At 55.0% G+C, this 20,245-nt stretch overlaps 10 protein-coding genes across 10 annotated transcripts; 6 read left to right on the top strand and 4 right to left on the bottom strand.

Moving 5' to 3' along the window:
- Nucleotides 1–758: 758 nt before the first annotated feature.
- BGZ61DRAFT_497039 (signal peptidase complex catalytic subunit SEC11) lies at nt 759–1,397 on the bottom strand (the record flags this gene model as incomplete). Its single annotated transcript, XM_046251089.1, has 3 exons — nt 759–981; nt 1,046–1,260; nt 1,317–1,397. The coding sequence occupies 3 exons, from the start codon at nt 1,395–1,397 to the stop codon at nt 759–761; spliced, it is 519 nt and encodes a 172-aa protein (XP_046100063.1).
- Nucleotides 1,398–1,516: 119 nt separating this feature from the next.
- Nucleotides 1,517–2,402, top strand: BGZ61DRAFT_508593 (uncharacterized protein). The gene is made up of 2 exons (XM_046251961.1): nt 1,517–2,016; nt 2,087–2,402. The coding sequence occupies exons 1-2, from the start codon at nt 1,900–1,902 to the stop codon at nt 2,297–2,299; spliced, it is 330 nt and encodes a 109-aa protein (XP_046100062.1). The 5' UTR covers nt 1,517–1,899; the 3' UTR covers nt 2,300–2,402.
- Nucleotides 2,403–2,803: 401 nt separating this feature from the next.
- BGZ61DRAFT_361294 (uncharacterized protein) lies at nt 2,804–4,063 on the top strand (the record flags this gene model as incomplete). Its single annotated transcript, XM_046241256.1, has 6 exons — nt 2,804–2,869; nt 2,931–3,149; nt 3,210–3,414; nt 3,522–3,685; nt 3,733–3,910; nt 3,960–4,063. 6 exons carry the CDS (start codon nt 2,804–2,806, stop codon nt 4,061–4,063), a joined length of 936 nt encoding a protein of 311 aa, XP_046100061.1.
- A 908-nt stretch (nt 4,064–4,971) lies between these two features.
- Nucleotides 4,972–5,356, bottom strand: BGZ61DRAFT_458303 (uncharacterized protein; the record flags this gene model as incomplete). The annotated part of the gene is made up of 1 exon (XM_046246740.1): nt 4,972–5,356. A coding segment is annotated over one exon (224 nt), but the record flags the coding sequence as incomplete, so codon positions are not given.
- A 1,185-nt stretch (nt 5,357–6,541) lies between these two features.
- Nucleotides 6,542–7,462, top strand: BGZ61DRAFT_536380 (uncharacterized protein; the record flags this gene model as incomplete). The annotated part of the gene is made up of 1 exon (XM_046254387.1): nt 6,542–7,462. One exon carries the CDS (start codon nt 6,542–6,544, stop codon nt 7,460–7,462), a length of 921 nt encoding a protein of 306 aa, XP_046100059.1.
- Nucleotides 7,463–8,587: 1,125 nt separating this feature from the next.
- Nucleotides 8,588–9,237, bottom strand: BGZ61DRAFT_536379 (uncharacterized protein; the record flags this gene model as incomplete). The annotated part of the gene is made up of 2 exons (XM_046254386.1): nt 8,588–9,093; nt 9,159–9,237. The coding sequence occupies 2 exons, from the start codon at nt 9,235–9,237 to the stop codon at nt 8,588–8,590; spliced, it is 585 nt and encodes a 194-aa protein (XP_046100058.1).
- Nucleotides 9,238–10,833: 1,596 nt separating this feature from the next.
- Nucleotides 10,834–13,029, top strand: BGZ61DRAFT_458295 (RNA polymerase III transcription initiation factor B complex component). Its single transcript, XM_046246739.1, has one exon. The coding sequence runs from the start codon at nt 10,860–10,862 to the stop codon at nt 12,780–12,782; it is 1,923 nt and encodes a 640-aa protein (XP_046100057.1). The 5' UTR covers nt 10,834–10,859; the 3' UTR covers nt 12,783–13,029.
- Nucleotides 13,030–13,506: 477 nt separating this feature from the next.
- BGZ61DRAFT_536377 (ankyrin repeat-containing domain protein) lies at nt 13,507–16,162 on the top strand (the record flags this gene model as incomplete). The annotated part of the gene is made up of 4 exons (XM_046254385.1): nt 13,507–13,964; nt 14,014–14,707; nt 14,752–14,837; nt 14,893–16,162. 4 exons carry the CDS (start codon nt 13,507–13,509, stop codon nt 16,160–16,162), a joined length of 2,508 nt encoding a protein of 835 aa, XP_046100056.1.
- Nucleotides 16,163–17,684: 1,522 nt separating this feature from the next.
- Nucleotides 17,685–19,444, top strand: BGZ61DRAFT_591392 (uncharacterized protein; the record flags this gene model as incomplete). Its single annotated transcript, XM_046256684.1, has 3 exons — nt 17,685–17,715; nt 17,766–18,452; nt 18,523–19,444. The coding sequence occupies 3 exons, from the start codon at nt 17,685–17,687 to the stop codon at nt 19,035–19,037; spliced, it is 1,233 nt and encodes a 410-aa protein (XP_046100055.1). The 3' UTR covers nt 19,038–19,444.
- BGZ61DRAFT_482048 (uncharacterized protein) lies at nt 19,419–19,994 on the bottom strand (the record flags this gene model as incomplete). Its single annotated transcript, XM_046249360.1, has 1 exon — nt 19,419–19,994. One exon carries the CDS (start codon nt 19,992–19,994, stop codon nt 19,419–19,421), a length of 576 nt encoding a protein of 191 aa, XP_046100054.1.
- Between the last annotated feature and the right edge of the window lie 251 nt (nt 19,995–20,245).

The following is a 20,245-nucleotide window of genomic DNA, read 5'->3' as shown; positions in this document are numbered from 1 at the left end:
GTGTTGAATAAAGATGGGAGAATGGCCAGCCTTGTGGACCGGGTGACAGTGAGTACGAGTCTGAATGTTGCAGACACATTGCCGCGATCGTATAGTGAATAGGCAGAACACGTCTACACTCGGGAGAACCATCTCACAAGTGTTGCCACGTAGAAGTTGTATTTCTCACCTTGGTTAGCAGTAGTATCAGAGGATACGAGGTGAGTCAACCCTGAACAGGCCTCCACCACCCGAAGCAACAGCTTGCATCCGTCGTTTTCGGCACAACTCAGACCTAACCATCTGTCCCGTTCACACGAGTCAAACCTGGTGTCGATGACCAACACTGGACGATGTAAAATCTCGCCCCAGTTAGGTCAACCGTGGACTGGCAAGGGAAATGACAGTTTATCATATTTTCGGCAATGATCGGCATCGAATGAAAAAAAATAGGCCCACCGCGCCGGCGCCTCTCTGGAAGCGCTTTCTCCTTCTCGACTGGCCGGCGTTGACGATGGTCCTAGACTCGCGGTCCATTGCCCTCCCTTGCGTTGCCTCGCATCGTCCTAGCCGGGTCAGCGGCTAGCTTGTACGTGCCACCAGAATCGCGGGGACTCGTCCGAACTTCGGTCCCGAAAGCTTTCAGTAGCAACTTCGACATCAGGTGCCGGGTCATGGGTGGGTATCAAATCCAGATTCCGTGGTTATGGTATATGATTCTGTCCTCCACATCGCTCGCTCGCTGTCTTTTGTCCCCTGACGCCCAATTCCCTCCACATCTATTCCCGCTGCAACACCACCAAGAGACCCATGATTCCCAGCATCGCCGTCTTCAGCCAGGGGTGCTCCGACAGGAGAATCGTCACATACCCAACAAACGGCATGAACCCCACAACACTGCCGATGATGTCCTTGCGCACCAGGTAGTCCTGCCCCTTGGCGTACAGTTCCGTGTCGTCGGAAAGGTTGTTGTCTCCCTTGGTCAGGAGCTTCGCCTTCTCTCTGTAGTGCCCGCGGCATGTTAGCGTTGTCTCTCCGCCAATTTCCAGGACCCGGGGATTCTGACCCGCTGCCAAACTTGCGAACAACTCGGTGGACAATCGGGATGTCCTTGTCTCGCACCTCGTAGACTACCACCTCACCCACTTGCGTCTCGCTCAATAAGTTTCGGTTCCACAGAAAGAGAAGGTCGCCGCGCTGGAATGCAGGCTCCATAGAGCCGGAAAGGACGACGACGATCGGGGATGGCGAATCGGTGATGACAGAGAGGCCCTTCCACATCTGCAAAGACCAAGTCAGCTGTGAGCTCCCGGGAAGGAAAGGGGACGAGCGCGTACCATAAAGGCGGTCGACAGGATGAGCGCAAAGTTCATGAGCTGCGCAGCCGCCTGCCGCGGGTTCCCGAGGCTGGAGAGCATGGTGGCGGGTGTTGCGGTGGGATCGTGGAGGCGGAAATCAACAAGCTCGAGCTTGGTGGTGATGCTGGGTCGCAGGCGCGGATGGAGGTTGAGATCTGGACATGGTGGCTCTGGAGAGCGCACGGGCCAAGCGTGTAGGTGTTCAATTGAGGCATCGGAGCACATGCATGCAAGTGCTTTGTGGCTTGCCATTGTGGCTCCCATCGGCGCTGTGGCTTGTCGCGGGGGCCCCACCACACTTGCTGCAACTGTGCTAGGGATCGTCTTGGGGAACGTGTGGAGGGGCAGCCACATTCAATCAGTGATGTCATGAACGCAAGACAAGCACGAGATCGATGTCATCGCTCGATTGACACAGGACGGAAAGCTTGTAGTGGGCGTATTTAAAGACAGAGAGCTGCCGGTGATTCTCCAATATTCAGTCCTTTTAGATTCATCTACAGTTGACTTGATACTTGCCCACACCTCGGCACACTTACAAGCTACAATATACCTTGTCATCATGGCGGACAACAACAACAACAACAACAACAGCAACAACAGCCCAGAGCAACCGCAGAGCACCTCGCAGCCAGGTCTCATCGGAAGCCACTACCAGTATGTGAAGGGCGCCGCAGAGGTAAGTGTCGCTCAGCATCCGTTGCGCATTTGATGCAGGACCCATTCTGACTTCCCCTTCTCTGCTCTAGGCCACCGTCGGCGTTCTAACCAACTCCCCCGCCTGGAAAGCCTCGGGCGAGCAAGACAAGGCGGCAGGACTCGCGGCGCTGAAGAAGGTTGGCGAGCAGCGAAGCCAACACCCCGAACAGGGCTATGGCAGGGTCGAGCAGATGGCGGGGAAGATTACTGGGTGTGAGGGAATGATGCGGGAGGGCGGTGCCAGCATCAAGAAGAAGGACTAAGAGTCACGTTTCGAGTCTAATGTTAATGGGCGCGTGTAGGATAATTATTTGGGATGATGCAATTAATATTCGCCATTTTCTTCTGCCTTTTCGGGCCACTGGCCTCTGTATTCAAACCGAGCAACATCAATCCAGCCAAGGCCGATACTCAAGCCCTGATTTGGATGTGTGAATCGCAGAGGTGGTGGCTGTTCCTGCCTCGAAAACATGGCCGTCTCTGAACCAACGTCTCAACACCTGCCTTCCTCCGCCTCAAAAGAATGGTAGGTGCTTCCACTTGTACCACGGTGCTCCAGCCCATTCACAACAGGAGCCTCCTCATTCTCCCACCAAAACGCCCTTCGTCTTCCTCCTCCACCATCGTCGCTTGTCCCAACCAGCTCGCTCCATCTTCTGCTGGGTCTCATCGCCCTCCCCTCCCCTCTGGCTTCATCATCACTTATTGTTGTCCCCTCGCTGTGGACTTGATCATCCTTTACTCCTCATTCTTGAGCCTTTGCTTCAATGGACACAGCTCCACTTCTCACGGCCATCGGGGGCCTTCCCGGGCCAAACATCTTGCAGGACCATGTGAGCCTCTGTCCTGGTCAACCTCCTGTGTGTTGCGTTACTGATGGTATCTCTTCGACAGCCTGCTTTCTTGCGAGCCTGCCATTCGCCATGGCGTTTCATCCCCCAAAACATCCTCGTCATCCTTCGAGGCATTGTTCTCGCCTTCATCGTGGCCACCGGCGTCATGGTCACCCACTACAAGCTCAGCGAAGAGTCGGAACTCACCAACTGGCGACACTTTTTCGACTTTTCCATCGTCAGCTTCATCATGGTGTTCCTGTACCATCTCATCACCTTTGTGAGTCTCAACGCACCTGAACCTCCACCTTGGCATCACTAACCATCCTTCTCCAACCAGTCCTGGACCTTCACCCACCTGTACTACCCTCATCGAGAAGACTGTGTGGGCGGCATCGAGTCATGGATTGTTGCGGCCATGTCCCTTCCCCGCAACATGGCTAGCCTTCGGAAACAGTTCTACTTCACCATGTTCTACACCGCCACTGTCGTTGCATGCTTCATGAATTCAACCATCTACTGGCTCATTACTCGTCAACGTGACAGTGGTGACTCAGCTACACCCGAGTTGTTCGACTGGACGGTTGTCGCCGAGGACGATGAACTATACTGGGCCGAGACCTCGATACCGGTTCCTGACGCGCCATGTAAGTTATTTTATGGCCGTACTCGTCTCATTCGCTGACCGCTTTTACAGTCAGCGACCTGTTTGGTGAGGGGTGGTTCAACGCATTTGTAATCGTGGCTCTGTATGGAATCACATCGGCGATCATGGCAACTGAGGTGTTTTGGCTCAACAGCATCAAGCGCCCCATCGTAAGGCACCAATAGACCCGACGACAACTGATACTGACAGCGATTAGGCAATCGGCTCTCACATCCTCGGGCTTCTCTTCCTCTCTGGTCTTTATCTGGGTTGGGCTGCCATTGGCAAGATCGTCACAGACTGGTACCCATTCTTCTGGCTCGATGAGGACGAAGTTGGCTCCCAAGAGGCCGTGACCGCCTACTGCATTGGGTTTGTTCTCTTGGCGCCCATGAGTAAGTGAATACCGAGGTTGGTCTTGATGAGGAGCTAATGCCCGGATAGTGTACACTCTGATGCAAGGATTCGTCGGCATTCGCGAGGGCCTCACCCGATCGCTGGCGGAGGCGCGCGCAGTCGCCGCCGCCGAGGAGGCCCTGGATGATTGAACCCGACGTCATTGACATGAACGAATTCCTTGTTTGTTTCATTCCCCTGAACAAGAATGCGTTGTCGAGTGCGGTGAAGACAGAGGCCGGAAGCTGAGGGAGTTGGGTTGCTGTGGGCACGGGTTTAGGCTCTTTCGGGCATAGGGATGGATCACTTGACCTAGAACACGCGCTGCGGTTGATGAATTGGTTGAATTCAATTTGAAACTGGCCCCTGAATTGAGTCTTTTACGTGCAGATGTTACGAACGCGACGCGAAGGTGATTGCGGTCATGGGGAGTTGCCGAGGGGTCGATGGTCGGGGCTCTACACCGCCTGCACCAAGCGTAGATGATTGTGGTTCTTGGAGTCTAGATCCACGGGGGCCCAATCAAGTTGGATCTGTCGCTAAAATCGGATGTTCCGCCGATGGCATCTCGATGATGCTACATTTAGCACGAGTTCCGCTGGCTTTACTCCACTTCTAGATGGCGGAGGGGTTCTGGAAGGCTCTCATGGCATGCAAGTGTCGAGATGGTTCGTTCGGCTACTCAAAGGCGCATGGGTGCCTGTTGTGCTGTTGTGCCTGTTGTGCCTGTTGTGCCTTAGCGTCCGTGAAGCAGTCGATCATTCGTAGACAGTGTCTCGGGAGCAATTAAGGTACAGGCTTGAGACGGCATTGTGGTGGAATACGTAGGTACCACGGCGTAGCGATTCCCCGTGTTTTTGGGGTAGGCAGGTTGCGTCAACACTATCTTGGGCTTAGATGTGTCTCATCTAGGTACCTATCTGGGAGGCAGCCGGACCAGGTGGAGTGGGCCAATCAGGCCATCGCAGCTGAGATGGCAGCTGAGAGATGCAAATGGGACGACTGGGCGGTGTTGTGAGGGGGGGAGGGAGGAGGGGAGGGAGGGGGAAGGTCAAGAAGGGGGGAGTCGAGATTGGGCATGTAACCGGTGAGAGGAGTGACACGACATGTCGGTGATTTCAGTGGCTGCTGGAGTGAGGCCATGGACCAGTGACGTGCAAGTATCAAGAGGGGGTGAAGTGGCGGTTGAATGTCCGACTTGTCACTTGGACCATTTCAAGGTCAAGGCCAATCTAAGGCGAGGGCCGGACGTTGGGTTCCGGCGAGGCGGCTAGATAGGATCCGAACGGCAGGCAGACGAGAGGAGACGGCAAGACACCGACGGGATCCCGACGGGCGGAGCAAATAGGAACAAGTGGGAACGGGCCGGCCGAGCAAGGACTGGGCTGGACGGGATGGTGTGCGCTGTGCGGTGCCGGACGCCGGGGAGGAGGGGCACGGCATTGGGCATCTATCTGGCGGCGGGAGGAGGAGGCATTTCGGTGCGTTGGCCGCAGGAACAGTGAGGAGAAGAGGAGAAGACTACCTTGAGTTACCCCTCGTCTCATTTACCGCGTCGGGGTTGGGCGGTGGGCGAATTGACGCATGGCCAGATGCTCACGTGCGACGAATGGGTGCGAAGAGGAGAAGGGAAATGGAAGAAGATGGAAGAGATGGAAGATGGGACAGCGCATCGCCTGCGTCAAGTGCTTGTATTGAGCGTGTATCAGTCGCGCTGCACGGAAGACTGAGGCCGGAGGGGACGACGAAGACGGGCGTGTGCTGTCGCTAGCCTCTGCTTGGCCAAGAGCCGGCGGGGGAGTGTTTAACGGTCAGGTACCCATCGCCCGGATGAGCCCCGCGGCTTGTACTGGGCCTAAATTAAGGTACCCGATTCACCTAAGTGACGTGGTGCCGTGGTGGTGGTGCAGTCGCCGTGAGTGTCTTGGTGGTCCGGGGGTGTTTGTTACGGTGATGGCTCTGTTAACGGTACCTACCACGTACGAATAAGCCGGCGGCGCTACGACGCACTGGGCGAACAAGGCGTCCCAGCACGGCCTGGTTTCGCAGGGCTGTCCGGGGGGGTGCCTGTTGTCAGATCGCCTCCATCTTCAATTGTGAATGGCTGGGGACTCGGCCGTAGCGAATGGGAGCCCTGGGAAGCGCGCAAAGGTGGGTGCTGAGGCCGTACAAATATCCCACACGCCTCCTCGCTGACGACTCCGGCCTTCTCTTCTTCTCCCCCCCACACACAACCAAAAAAAGGGTCGCAAAGCTATCACGAGGATCTTGTCTTGCCAGAGGCATCTTCTTCCGCCCGGACCCCTTGTCAATCTTTTGTGCGTCGCTCTCTCACCCTCACTCTCTTTCCGCCCCCCCCCCCCCTCCCCCTCCCCCTCTTTCCCGCTTCTTTCCTCTCTTCGCTCTTTTCGTCGCTCTCTAGCCAAGTTATCAAGTTGGGAGCCCACCCCCCTCCGAGAATACCTATATAAACCACCCGCAACCGACCTGCTACCTCGACTCGGTTGTCCTTCACTCTCTCGGACTACACTCCCCTCTCGAATCCCGCACGAATACACTCTCTAGTTGTGCGAACCCTACTTCCAAGTCTTATCACTGCTACCCCGCCAAAAACAAAAACAACCGCCGCCATGTTCAAGCGCTCGTTCCGGTCTCAGGACCAGACGCAGAGCCGCGTCGACAAGGCCGCAAGACTCAAGAAGTTGGGCTCCGTACGGGATCCCACGAAGCTTTCGAAACTGCAACGGTCGCTCACAGAGCAGGACTCGACCAAACCTATCCCCAAGGCTAAAAAGTCGGCTCCCGCCCCCGCAGCGCCCCCCGCCGCCACGGCCTCGCCCTCACCCATCGTCACTCTGACCGTGGGCCGCGACGGCCGGCTCTTTGCAGCGCACGAGGATGTCCTCCGCCAGTCGCCCTTCTTCGAGGCCGCCTTGCGGACCGGCTACCACGATGCGCAGAGCAGGAGAATCTCCCTCCCCGACGAAGAACCCGAGGTCTTCTCCGCCATCCTCGAGTACCTGTACAAGGGGGACTACTACCCCCGCCTGTTGCACAACCGCTCCCGCAACTCCTGGGAGCTCGAGGACCAGGGACGGACACCTCAAACCTCCCCCAACCCCGAAAACGGAGGTGGCCGCGCAGGCACCGGTGTCGCCGCCGGCTCCGAGGCCACCGTCTTCCTGTCCAGCGTCAACGCCGCCATCCTCCGCGACACAGTCATCTACTGCGCCGCGGACCGATACGGCCTCGAGGAGCTCAAGCGTCTGTCCCTGCGCAAGCAGGGGCTGCAGGCCGGCATCGACGTTGCCACCATCCTGCGGTCCGCGCAGTACGCCTACGCTCACACCCCAGACACTGACAGCCGCCTGCGCGCTCACTACCTCGCCCTGATCATCCGCTGCCGCAAGACGTTCAAGCGGAGCGGGACCATGCAGGCTGAGATGGAGGCGGGTGGCAGCAAGCTGTTCTTCGACCTGTTCGTAGCCATGTGCAACCACCTCGACGACGTCATCGACGTGAGCAACGCTCGCACGCCGAGAACCGTCTGAAGGCTGGACCGCTGCACGGAACTACTCTCAGGCCTCCAGAAACGCGTACAAAGATCAGGGAAGATCATTCGCTGGAGGATGAGCACTGAACGAAAACACCATACCACAAAACAAAAGCACAAAAAAAAGCGACACCATGGGAACTTTGGACTTTAGCCGGCGTTGGTTTGCTTTTCACGCTCCCCTCATCAGATTGACGTCCCATTCGGGAGCTTGTTGCTTGCACTTTCTCCACTTCTCAAGAGGTTGGCCGACCGAAATTTGATGAGTACATGAGCTGAGAGGATCTAATCCGCCGCATACGAGCCGTCGTCCTCCGCTCCATTTGTTGTGTTTTTTTGTGAGTCTTGGCGTTACCAGTTCTGCCTCGTCATTATACAGCTCCGCATTGATACCCTACTTACACGGCGTTACTGGGACCTTTTCTTTTCCACTCTGGCGTTTATTTACAGGGCACTGGATCTTGCTTTGCATTATACAAACGACAGAAGCCGGGAAAAAATGGATTAGACAGTTTGTCTGTTACTCGCGCGCAATCGGGCCAAGATTGATCAACCGAAATTTTGCCCATCTCAGAAACAGTTTTACCGGATGGAATCGCCTGTTTGAATTTGCTTTCACGGAACGGTTGGCGTTTTTCAATGCATAGACCACTGGGACGGCAAAAAAAGAAACTCTCCATTCGGAACCCATCAGGAGGCGCCCAAGTGGTGAGAGGTCATCGTCGCGCGCGGTCCACAGGCTGGACTAGCGTGAGCCTCCACCGCAGGGTTTGCCGCCTTGCAAAAACACCAAAAAACAAAACATTCACATCTCATGACATTTGACAATCGTTTATACTCTTTTCCTTTGTATAGCTGGGAGGAAGCATGAATCGGAGATGCGATATGGACTCTGCATGGTCTCGGGGGCGATGGTTTCGCCGAAAATGATGTTACGATCTTGATGATTGATACCTAGATAGTTAAGGGTCGCAGCGCGATCCTCCCTGGCGTGAGCTCCGTCAGGGTCGAGGTAATGAGAAATTCGGCCACCTCAAGTTGTTTCAGTTTCTGCGCATGTGATGTGATGTTGTGTTGTGATTTGGCATTTGAAGTTGTGGATCTAGGGGATCGCTATAACTGACTACTTCCATTCAACGTCAAAGTCACTGAAGTTGGCCTCTAACTCATCCGTGGCAACCTTTCCAGGCCGGGCCACCAAGGCACTCACCTTCACGTCCAACCCCTCGCCCCCGTTATCTCCCAACACCCAGCAAATCTCCCTCAGCGGCGTCTTCTTGTCGCCATCGACATGGTAGACCCACCAGGAGCTACCATGCTCATCGTCCTCCCTGACCACGTTGATGGTGACGCTCTTCGTGCCGGCGATGATTTCGTCGGCGCCGGACGTGACTTGGGCGACGCTCCAGTCAGCCCAGGAGTCGCAGCAGACGACGGAGAGGCGCGGGATGCCGTTGTAGTACTCGATGCCCGCCTTGATCCACTTGCGCGGGGCCGCGGGGTCGGCGGGGTTGGTGATGGTCAGCAGCATGCCCGCCTGGTCATACTGGTGCGTGTAGGTGGTGGTGAAGGTGATGGCCGCGGAAGCGAAGGTGCTGACGGGGCCGGAGGAGTGTGGGCGGGAGGGTGCTAGAAGTGAATGGTTAGTTGACAGGTGAGGTGAGGTTGATGGTGAATGAGGCGATGGGCTGTACCTTTGAAGACGTTCGTGGAGGGAGGCTTCTTCCAGATGTCAGTGCTAGGACTAGCGGAGAGGCTGAATATCGAAGCCATGGCGAGGATATGATCGGTGCAGCAGGTGAAGGAGTAGGTGAATGAGTGAAACGAAGTTGATAGGAGCAGAAAGTTGCCGTTTAGTTACCTTAGGTATGTTTAAGAGGAAACTGAGGAATCAATCCCTCATAACAACGCGGGGGACGCAGCTGACATAATTGGCCGCCTCCTGTCGTGACTCGGCCCAGTCCGTCCCAGCAGCGTCCAATTACCTAGCAAGACAGAGCAGCATTCTTTCGTGGAACGCCGTCTTCGACGAAAGGGCGCCGCCACAAGGGATGGGGAGGGCACGTCCGAAGAATCTGCGACGTATTTGCGATGCGGGCGTGGCGGGAGACGGGCCCGACGAGCCGGGCGGTGCAGAACTTCACGATGGCGTGCGGATGAGGGGTGCGGGCGTGCACGTGGATGGGATGCCTGTGAATGTGAAGCTCATATTGGGGGTTGTTTACGATTGTACGGGGGAGGCGTCGTGCAGAGGTACAAGGAGGATACAATGACGCATGCGAAGTGACAACCGTGGGCATTTATTCAGCTCTGGCAAGCAACGGGTACAAGTACAGGGAGACTCCAAGAGCAGCCATCCAGAGTGGAGAGCTGCTCCGTCTTCAGCTCCTCCGTCGGAGCGGCAAAGGCCCGGAGAAGGGCGGTGCTGGATAAACCTCGGAGGCTGGCAGCTCGTCACCAACCACTCGAGGAAGTGAAGTGCGGACAACCAGGTTCCTTTTGCTTCATCATGGGAAAAAGCCTTTCTGGAATTTTTGCATATCTCAAGGTACTGGCATTGTCCCCAGATACGTCAATACGCCGACACCTCATACCACAACCCATCAACGAAAATCATCACCGGCCGGTATTCGAACCTTCGCTGCCTAGACTTCTCACCACATGACTCAGACTGGTTGTGCAGGCTAAGCGAGACATTGCACTTCCCCACTCGACCACGGCCCTCCGGCCACCACCACAAAAAACCCCGCCACGGCCACGGCTCTCGATTTTCCTCGACCAATATCTCGCCCTTGCTCAGACGCGTCCAGCCTGTGTCCACTTACATCGCCTGCGCGGGCTCACCAACCGGCCGTTTTTTTATCTGCTTCGCCTTCGTTTGCGCCATAACTTGCTACCCGGTTTGAGCTGGCCGTCCGACGGTCTGGGGGGAGGAGAGAGAGAATTTAGTGCTAGATCAGCAAAACCGCCCACGACACTCCGCCGCCGAATGCCATCGACTTTTCCAGCTTTCTTTACTTTACGTTGCTCGAGCATCCAATCAACCCTCGCTTGACCTTCACTCACTCGCCATGTCTTCGTTCCTCACCCCGCCCAAGACGGGCCCCAGCGGCCAGCGTCCCGTTGCGAAGCCTCGATTTGCAAAGCCCAATCCCGTCCGCGCCATGCGAGAGCGCGAAGAGCGTCGAGCCGCCGCTGCCACCCACGCCCAGAACTCCCGAGCAGCTGTCAACCGGAATGCCTCGCTCGCCCACCCGTCCCGCCCGCAATGCCCCAACAAGGCGTGTCCGAAGCCCAATGTCGTCGACGGTACCTGCCAGACTTGCGGTCGTATCGCTGATGACAGCAACATTGTCGCCGAGGTGCAATTCGGCGAGACGTCTTCGGGTGCCGCCATGGTGCAGGGATCGTACATTGGTGCCGACCAAGCCGGTGTCCGCAGCATGGGCCCGGCCTTCAGGAGAGTGGGAGGGTCCGACGACCGGGAAAAGAGCATTCGAGAGGCAAAGAGCTTGATGCAGGGTTATGCTCAGCAGCTCAACGTCAGCGACAGCTTGGTGACTGCCGGAACCCAGGTCTTCAAGCTGGCTTCCAGTGCCAATTTTATTCAGGGCCGTACGCTGACCAGTGTGGCTGCCGTGTGCCTCTACGCTGCGTGTCGAGCGGAACCGCCTTGCAAGGTCATGCTAATCGATCTGGCTGATTTGGTCCAGCTCAACGTCTTCAAACTCGGTCGCATTTTCAAGAAACTGAACGAGGTGGTTCCCATTGGCAACGATGGCTTGATCCCCGTGTACCCCGAGGATCTGATTTGGCGATTTGCAACAAAGATGGAGTTTCACCAAGAGACGGCAAAGGTCGCCGAGGATGCTGTTCGACTTGTCAAGCGGATGAGCCGAGATTGGATGGTTATGGGCCGTCGCCCCTCGGGCATCTGTGGCGCCTGCTTGCTCATGGCGGCACGAATGCACAACTTTCGAAGAACCGTCCGCGAAGTGGTTTACATTGTCAAGGTCACCAATCACACCATCCAGACTCGCCTGCAGGAGTTCAAATTCACCGAATCTAGTCGCATGTCGGTTGAAGACTTTCTGAAGCAGGACTTCCTGGAGAGCTCACACGACCCGCCTTCGTTTTACAAGCAGTCGGAAGAGTACAAGCAGATGGCCGAGAGCAAATCCCGGAAGCGGAAAAGGCCAGTGGCTGGAGATGATGATGAGCCTGAAGGCGACGCGTCAAGGTCCAGAGCTAACGCACAACCTCGAGGAGGTGCCGATCTCACCAAAGCCCCCGCCGTGGAGTACCGCCGTGACGAAGATGGATTCATCATCCCGCCTCTGCCATCACAGATTGCCGAAAATCCTTCCCTGGTCAACAAGCTTCATGCAAACACGGAAGAGGGAGAGGGAGAAGAGAACAACGTGGAAACACTGGACACCCTCGTGGAAGAGTTTGGCGACGCCTTGGACGAAGATGCCGCGCAGGAATCATCCGGACAGCGTGGGAAAGGAAACAAGTCGGACAAGCCCCAGTTACCCATCAACGAGGAGTGGGAGCAAGACGAACAGGAGTTGGAGGGTGTCATTGAGGAAATCTTCAACGATCCGCTGACGTACGAGCACGCCATGGCCTACTCGACCGCCGAACAGCGTGCGCAGATTCACACCGTTTGGGCTCTACAGCAGCGGCCCCAGAAGGAGATTTCCATGTCAGCGGATGTTACGGAGGATGAGTTTGCCGACGATCTCGAGGTCATCAACTGTCTGCTGTCACCAGAGGAAGCACAAATCAAGGAGATGATTTGGGTGAATCAGAACAAGGAGTGGCTCCGCAAGCACCAGGAGAAGGTGTTTAGAAAGAAGCTCGAAGCGGAACGGCCGAAGCAAACCCGAAAGCGACGCAAGCGTGCCAGGATGGGCGAAGGACAAACAAGCCCTGCCAGCTCTGCCGCCGAGGCAGCCATCAACGTGGCCAAGGATCGAGCATGGTCCAAGAGGATCAACTACGACGCCATCCGCAACATCTTCGACATGCCCAATGTCGGCGGTCCTGGATCCGAGGCCACCAGCCGCAAGACAAGCATGGCAGGCAGCACATTCGGAGCCGACGACGCGAATGAGGCGCCTGACGATAGTGTCGCCGGCGATGACGTGGGCGCTCCCGCTGAGGAGGAGGAAGAGGAGTACGACGAGACGGAGCACTACAACGAAGAAGGAGAGGAGTTTGGAGGAGGCGGGGGTGAATTCGAGGGCGGGTTTGAAGACGACGACAATCCTGACATGGATGCGGAGTATGGGCTGGACGAAGAGTTTGCATAAAATGACATGGGAGGTTTCAGCGGCGTTGAGGACGAAAATTGGACCAGACAACGGGCGGATATTTTGATACCCAGACGTAGAGGATAGACGGGCTTTGCCATTGCCGTCCACTTGAAGATAAACATCATAGGAATTGATAAGTAGCATAACCTTTACTTTATGGCATAATTTTTACTTTATGGCATAACTTTTACTTTATGGCGTAACCATTTAGTTAATGACAAAAATAATTAAACTCCATCACCACCACGCAACCACCTCGGACGTCACGGCGCAAAGGGTACCGCCGACGTCAATTTCGCGATCCGCACCGCCGCCGACACCGGATAACAAATAGTCTGGCTAATGCCGTATGTAAACGACGACTGCCGGCCTCATGGCACATGATGCGTGCGCGATGCAGCTGAAGAGGGTGGTGTGTCCGGGGCGCATTAGCTAGCCCCATTCTTCAACCCCCCAAGAGGTTGCTTCTCAGCCCTTCAACCGTCCTTGGCATTTGAGTCAGCTGGAGGAAGATGGGTTAATGGGCATCGGTATTTTCAACTCGGACTTGCTGCGCCCGCCGTCATCGGGAAAAGGGAAGCTGGATTTCCAATCACCGGCGGTATGTTGCAGGCATGATATCACAAGTGCCTTCGCCTCACTCTGGGCGAATTTATCTTATCATCTGTCGCCTCCTGCAAACGGTTTCGTTCACTGGTAACTCTGCCATACACCTGCTCCAATGGATCCTTTATCAATCACCGCCAGCATCGTGGCGCTGCTCCAAGCAACCACGGCCGTGGGAAAGGGACTCCAGTTCCTCCACTCTCTCAGCCACATCCCCGACGAATTCTGCGACTTGATCAATGAGCTCGCAACCCTGCAGGCCGTCCTGGGACAAGTCACCAGCGCGCTCAATGAACTGCAGGCCGACAGCCTAGCTGCGCCTGTGCTTCGGGTTGATCTGACCAAGGCACTGGTCTTGGAGAATGACCTGCGGCAAACCGTGGGTGAGATTGACGCTCTGTGCGTCCGGCTCCGGGAAACGGCCCGCGCCACGAGGCGGGACGGGAAGCTGGCGATATCTAAGAAGAGGTGGCTTCAGGAGCGGAGCAGTATTTCCCGTCTCAAGGCGAAAGCGCGTGCGGCAAAGAGCGATTTGTCGTTGTGTTTCGAATCCCTCATTTCTACGCAAAGGTTGTGAGCAACACGTCTCAGGCTCAGGCTTTAGCTAACACGTAGATGGCAGCGCAAGGCAAACACGCGTTTCAATCGATATCCACCGGTTGGTGGCCATGACCTATGACGGCCTGACCTCAGAGGTCGAGAGGAGCAGCAAAGTTGCCGAGGCGCACCAGAGCAGCTTTGACAAAGTGCAGGAGTCTCTCAATCGGCTTCACGCAAAGGCGCTTGATCTTGAGCAACTGATATGCGCGACTGTCAAGCCTGTGGCAACCCACAACGGCGGTGCTGCGAGTCACATGGATGAAATCGATACGAGCGGTGCTGTCTGGTCATTTCAAGCCTCGCTGCGACTACCGTGCTCGGCGTACTGCAAGTGCCAATGCCATCGTCAATCCCAAGTCGAAACCCCCAAATGGCTGCGTTCTGTGTTTGGCTCCTTGTTCCTCCGGTACAACAGCCTCCCCGTTTGGGACACGCGGCCGTGCCGAGTAGAACAATGCAAACGATCCCAGGGCTCCATCCGGCTGCGGTATACCTTCCCGCAATGGATGATAGCGAGGGAGGTTTCCCTTGCGACGTCTGGACACAGCGTCGTGGGACGTGGAGCTGCGCTGCACGCCAGGATCCGGAGGGTTTTGCCCGACGGTCTGGCGCTTGCGGCCATTGCGTTTAACGATCTAGAGTGGTTGAAGAGGGCTCTCGTCAGTAATAGGCTGCATATCACGGACATTGACCAGTCTGGGAAGTCGCTGATGAATGTACGTGGGACATCTGATGCATTTACTGCACTAACGCCATGTAGCTCGCACTCTATCATCGGAATCTGAAAGTGACCAGGTTTCTCTTCGAGCATGGTTCGCCTCCAGGTGGAGAAGACAACTATGGATGGTACGTCAATGCCTTTGAGCAGTCGTCGGGGAAATTTAGCTTACCTATACCGTAGGTCGGTCGCAAAGGAGGCCCGTTTGAAGCTCTATTCACCAAAGGCAATGTATCGAGACCCTCGGGACAATGATTTCCTCCGCAGACTTTCCGAATTGGGAGACGAAGATGAGGTTCGAATATCGACATTGATTCATGATTGTTTGCTGGGAATCAACCCCATTTCTCTTTCTACCGCTATTGCCCAGGTTCCGTCTGATATCAACCGTCTCGATGATTTTGACCTCGCTCCGATCCACTGGTGTATTAGGAAACACGATTTGGTTTCGTTCAAGATGCTACTCGCTCATCCGCAGATCGATGTTCACATTACCCACCCCTTCGGTACATTCCTCCATTGGGCCGCGCGTAACGAGTACCCTGGATCCTCGGACATGGCTCGGTCTCTACTGGACGCTGGTCTAGACGCCAATTCTCAGAATGGGCATGGCCGCACTCCAATCTACTTTGCGTTTCACAACCCCGAGACGGTTCAGCTACTGCTTGATCACGGCGCGACTACGGTGAACTTTTCTCAACATGAATCGGAGATGGAGAATCCAGTCTCTTGGTTCGTGGAGCGATGGAACAACATCCGGAGGAGAGACCCTCAACGGCAAAACTGGGAGCGGTCTTTGAAGCTGCTCCTCGGGGTTGGTGTCGATCTTGACGCTTCGCAATGGGAAGGGCGGACTCTGATACACCGCGCTATTTTGTATCAGAACAATGCTCTTTTGGAGCTTCTACTTCAGTATGGGGCCAGGACAGACGCTGTCGACAACGACGGGAATGGAATCTTGCATTTTGCAGCCCAAGCTGGGGACCTAAAGTTGATTGAGGTGCTACGCGATGCCAAGATCCAGGGTATTAAGTCAGATGCATTGAACGAGGCTGGCGAAACCCCATCGCGGATCATGGCGGCACGAATGACTGGGCAGCTCAAGGACGAATGGGGCCCCGGAGTGAATGTTGCGACTTATGAAGAGTTCCTGGTGTTCAGGTTGCTGCTAGGGGAGATTGACGAAAGAAACCGGAGTGGTCAGTATGCAGTCGATGGAGTTGATGTCTCCCGCGATGCCAGGATTGATGCTCTCGACATTGACGAAGAAACAGGACAAGATGGAGCGGCTTCCGAGGGCAGTTTTCGGAGCGATGTTGCTTTTGCAAATTCTGATGCGTCAAGAATGGAGCTGTTGTCGGAATCCGATGATGATGAATACAGGGACTCGAACTGGTCTGAGGGTGACGGGAGTGAGGATGAGTTTACGGATGCGAGAGATAGTTGGGGTTAATTTTGCTGGACTTCATAGCGACTTGGCAATCCTTGAGAAACATGTGGAGCACGGGAATATTGAGCTGCACAGGCAGCAGAGGCATGGGATTTTAAGTGGGATTGAACGCAAAGTTGAAATGAGTGAAGGTAGCAAAGGTTGAAGAGAGCTGGGGGCATTACGCATGCTTGCCTGTCACATTGAGTGAACATGATCAAGAATAATAATGTCAAAGTGGTACTTCAGGCTCCAACTGGAGGAACCCCTCCCAAACAAAATAAAGAGAAAAGAAAAGAAAAGAGTGTCGCCAAGTAAGTGCAGACTTTCAGTTGGCTGGAAAACCCCCATCCTCTCTAGCTGTTCATCACATTCCACTCTGCATCGGCGCGGGCAATGTACAGAGTGGTCGATTGCTAATTAAGGCGGGCTGCTGCGGGCTACGGTTGTGGGCTACGGTCACAGCTTGGGACGGGGGATTGACGCGCAAGCAGAAGAGATTTAATTGATCTATGTGACTGCTACGGCAGGTACGGATTTCTTAGGATTGCGGGCTATTTCCTTGATACAGGTGGGAAGGTATTCCAGTTGGCAGTTGCAGCTTGCAAGCTGCTGGGCGGGCTGCTGGGCAGGCTAGGCAGCTGGCAGCTGGCAGGCTGTTGGCGGCTGAACAGGCTGTTAGGTGGTGGTGACAGGCTGTGGGCAGCTAGACGGGCCATTGGGCGGGTACAGGCTGTTTGACAGCTGGTATGATATGTGGGTCCAGCAGTGGGCAGCTGGTGCAGCCGTCACAACGCCTGTGTACCTGAGGCTGCAAGCGTGAGACTTGGAAGTCCCAGGCGTCGAATGGCCCGTGCGCGTGACTGCCTTAGGCACCACCTCGCTCCTCCGCGGCGCTCAGGCACAGAGTACATTGCAGCAAGTACCGACCCACATACAAACATAGAGGGGGAGTGGCGCTGCAACAAGTATTCAGTGCCTGAGATCTGCGAAAGCGATCGGACTAGCAGGGTCCGTGCAGGGCCATGCCACTGCCTAAAACGTCGTTGACAGATCCCTTGAGTACCTTATAAGTAGTCCCCTCCTCTTCCCTCACCTCACATCACCTCGCATCACTTTGCATCTCACCATCTTCACCTTCACCTTGAGAATGCATTTGTCTCCTTCCTCCGCCACCAACCAGCGCCATGGAAGTTGCCAAAGGGTCAGTTCTTGGTCTTCGCTTCTAGCGGAGGACTGGATGCGGACGGCGCGTAATGATAAGGTCACTGTATTGCACATCGCAGGCGCTCGGTTCGATGCGGAAGTGTACCCGGGCCGTTCATCTCCAAGCTACGGGCTGCGGTCCGGGAGATGGAAAGGGACTTGCTCTTGAGCAAGTCGCCTGGTGAGCTTCGTGGAGTCGGCTTCATCGGTATCATTGCCGCTGGTCCGCGTCCAGTTCTCCGCTTGATGCCGAGTCAAGGAGTCGATGCCTTTCAGAACCATGCGCGCTCTTGGGGGAGCTGAAATGAACGAACCGATAAGTCTTCGTCTCCTGTTCACCATGCTTCACCTCTGCAGCAGGTGTTCTGTAGGTGCGTCTCCCACCACGTATGGGTTGGCTAATGTTTTGCTTCTTTTATAGGATCCCAACTCCCTCTCGCGAATCAACGGAAAGCTTTCTTGAGAACTTTTTTGAACCTGGCCGTCGTTTCTTGGCTCGATGCCTCTCATGAAACACAATACCTTTGCCCTGACCCCAATGCCCAATCACTCCATGTCTTCTTCTCTGTTGACTACAGCAGTGAAGCCGCGACTGTCTTGTTCAAGATTCGACTCCCGATTGAACAGAAGACTTCATCCCATACGAAGAGACACCTGTCTCTCTTCATCCACCCGGAGCAAGTTATATCCTTAACTCACCATGGTCTTGAGCCTGACGAGGCGCCTGAGCAAGTACGACAAAAGCTTGGGCATGGTGTAATCTGCCTCAAGTTCCAGCTGCGTACTCGTCCAGATATGATTGTACCCAAGAACTTTGCACCCAAGAAGCAGGAGGATTGCGAATCGCTAGATGCCATGAAGCAACTCGCTCGACAAACAGCTCTGAGTATCTACGTAGGACGCGACGTTCTACCAGATGCCCAAGCTCGCATCCTCTGCGACATAGCCCTTGATCCTGAAACCAGGACAAGTTGCTTGGAAACCCATCTCACGGCTGTCTACGGACACAGTCGTGCCAGGCGTTGGCTAGGCTCTGCAGATGCGCCAGCAGCATCGCCTCCATCATACAACCAAGCACAATGTGAATTGCCGCTCGTCGACGAAAAGGGTAAGACGTTATTACTCCCGAACCCCAAGCCACTTCTATCTACTAGTATCGATGCGCTGACACAGTCTAGAATCTACCACAGTAGATATTGAAGTTGCGACCAAGAAGCGGAAGTGGAATGGTGAAGGAGAAGAACATTCTCTCGACTCAGCCTCACTCAAGGCCGCCGAGAAGCCCGTCGAGACGGTTGCCGAGACACAACTCGCCGACATTTTCCGACATGAATTACAGCAGGTCAAGAGGGAAATCCTGGCGCACGTCGACAAGCGATTCGACAATCTCGACAAGCGATTCGACAATCTCGACAAGCGATTCGACAATCTCGACATGTACAACAAGGATGAGGTGGACGATAGATTCTACGTGACGGAGAAACAGGCCGAGGGCATAATGTCAACAAAGGTTGATGAGGATGACCTGGACGATATCAAGATGGAACTGAAGGTTTACGCGAAGGAAGAGGTTATGGAAATGGGGGTTAAGGTGGAGAAGCGTGTTGGGAAGCGCCTCATCAAGCGCCTTAAGGCGTCTTCGCGGAACCTTGAGATGGACAGCGACAGTAAGACTAATTTGCCTTCGTCTTGAGGTGGCAATAAACTGAAGCTACTGCACAAATTTCGACCGGAATACGTTCGTTTTTTTCTTCTCGTTTAAGTGCGCTGTCACGAATGATACCACCAGTTGGATGATGGTTCAGCCATTGTTCTCGTTGCTGCCGTCACGTACCCTTATCCCATCAAGATACTTCAACATCAACCGCAACCCCATGTCTCCCAATCAATGTAACTCAACTCTATCCCGAAAGCACATTATCCTCGTTCCAATGGCGTCAGGTCCTGTCAATGTCCAGCTCGTGTGCATCCAACCATCCCTGGCGATGCCGTAAGCTCACAGTAGATGTTCGTCGCAGAAACTCCTTCCGGGTCACGCCATTCTATTGCCACGCCCACTCCCTTCAATTCTTTATCAACACCCCCCACCGCCTCCGCCACCTCCGTCTCCTCCTCCACCGCCACCACCTCCATGGCCACCACCTCCACCTCCATCGCCAATGGAGCCAAGTGCATCAAACAGTCCAAAGAAATCGAAGTGATTATGATCATTGTCTCTAACACCAACTCTCCTACGTCGAGATACCCTTAGCTCATAGACGTCTTTTCCTTCGGTTTGTGCAACATTTAGCCTGTAGAGCCCACTCTCATCGGGTGTCGTATGGGGTAGGGTGGATGATGAAAATGGAGTCTCAACGGCGGCGACTGGCTTCGGAGACTCTTCAGAATGCCTCTTTGATGGGACAGTAGACGGGGGCGTTTGGGTCTGATATCCAGGTGTAGAGCTGAGGCTTGATTTCTTGGAGCTGTCCATGTATTGGATGCTAGGCGATAAAAGAGGAGACCCAGGTGAGGGGCGAGTATGTAAGGTTGAGTTCTTGGTGTCGTTCGGGCATCGCGCTGTGGATGGTAGACGAGGAATTTGAGCTACCGGTGTGGTTTTGGCCGTTTTGGCTGGAGCATAATGTTTCAGTCTGAATGGAAGACACATGGTTGTGGAGAGTGGATGGGAGATATTTGTGGAGTGTTATGGTCGCATAAGAATATTTAGTTCTTAGGTTGACATGCGGAAAAGGCGATGTACTGTGGATGATGGTTACAATAAATGAATGGTGCGTGGCCTCAATCGCAAGTCTGAATATTGATATGCGAATAATATACGAAGAGCATTGTCGGGAGCTCTGCCATTTATCTGCGTGGAGGTCCGAGGTCGTGACGCTGGGACAAGCTCCCCACTTGGTA

This window comes from Ilyonectria robusta (genome assembly GCF_021365365.1).
Source record: "Ilyonectria robusta strain PMI_751 chromosome Unknown BGZ61scaffold_20, whole genome shotgun sequence".
NCBI classification, from domain to species: Eukaryota; Fungi; Ascomycota; class Sordariomycetes; order Hypocreales; family Nectriaceae; genus Ilyonectria; species Ilyonectria robusta.
The sequence above is the reverse complement of the archived record's forward strand: the minus strand, read 5'-3'. Positions and strand labels throughout refer to the sequence as shown.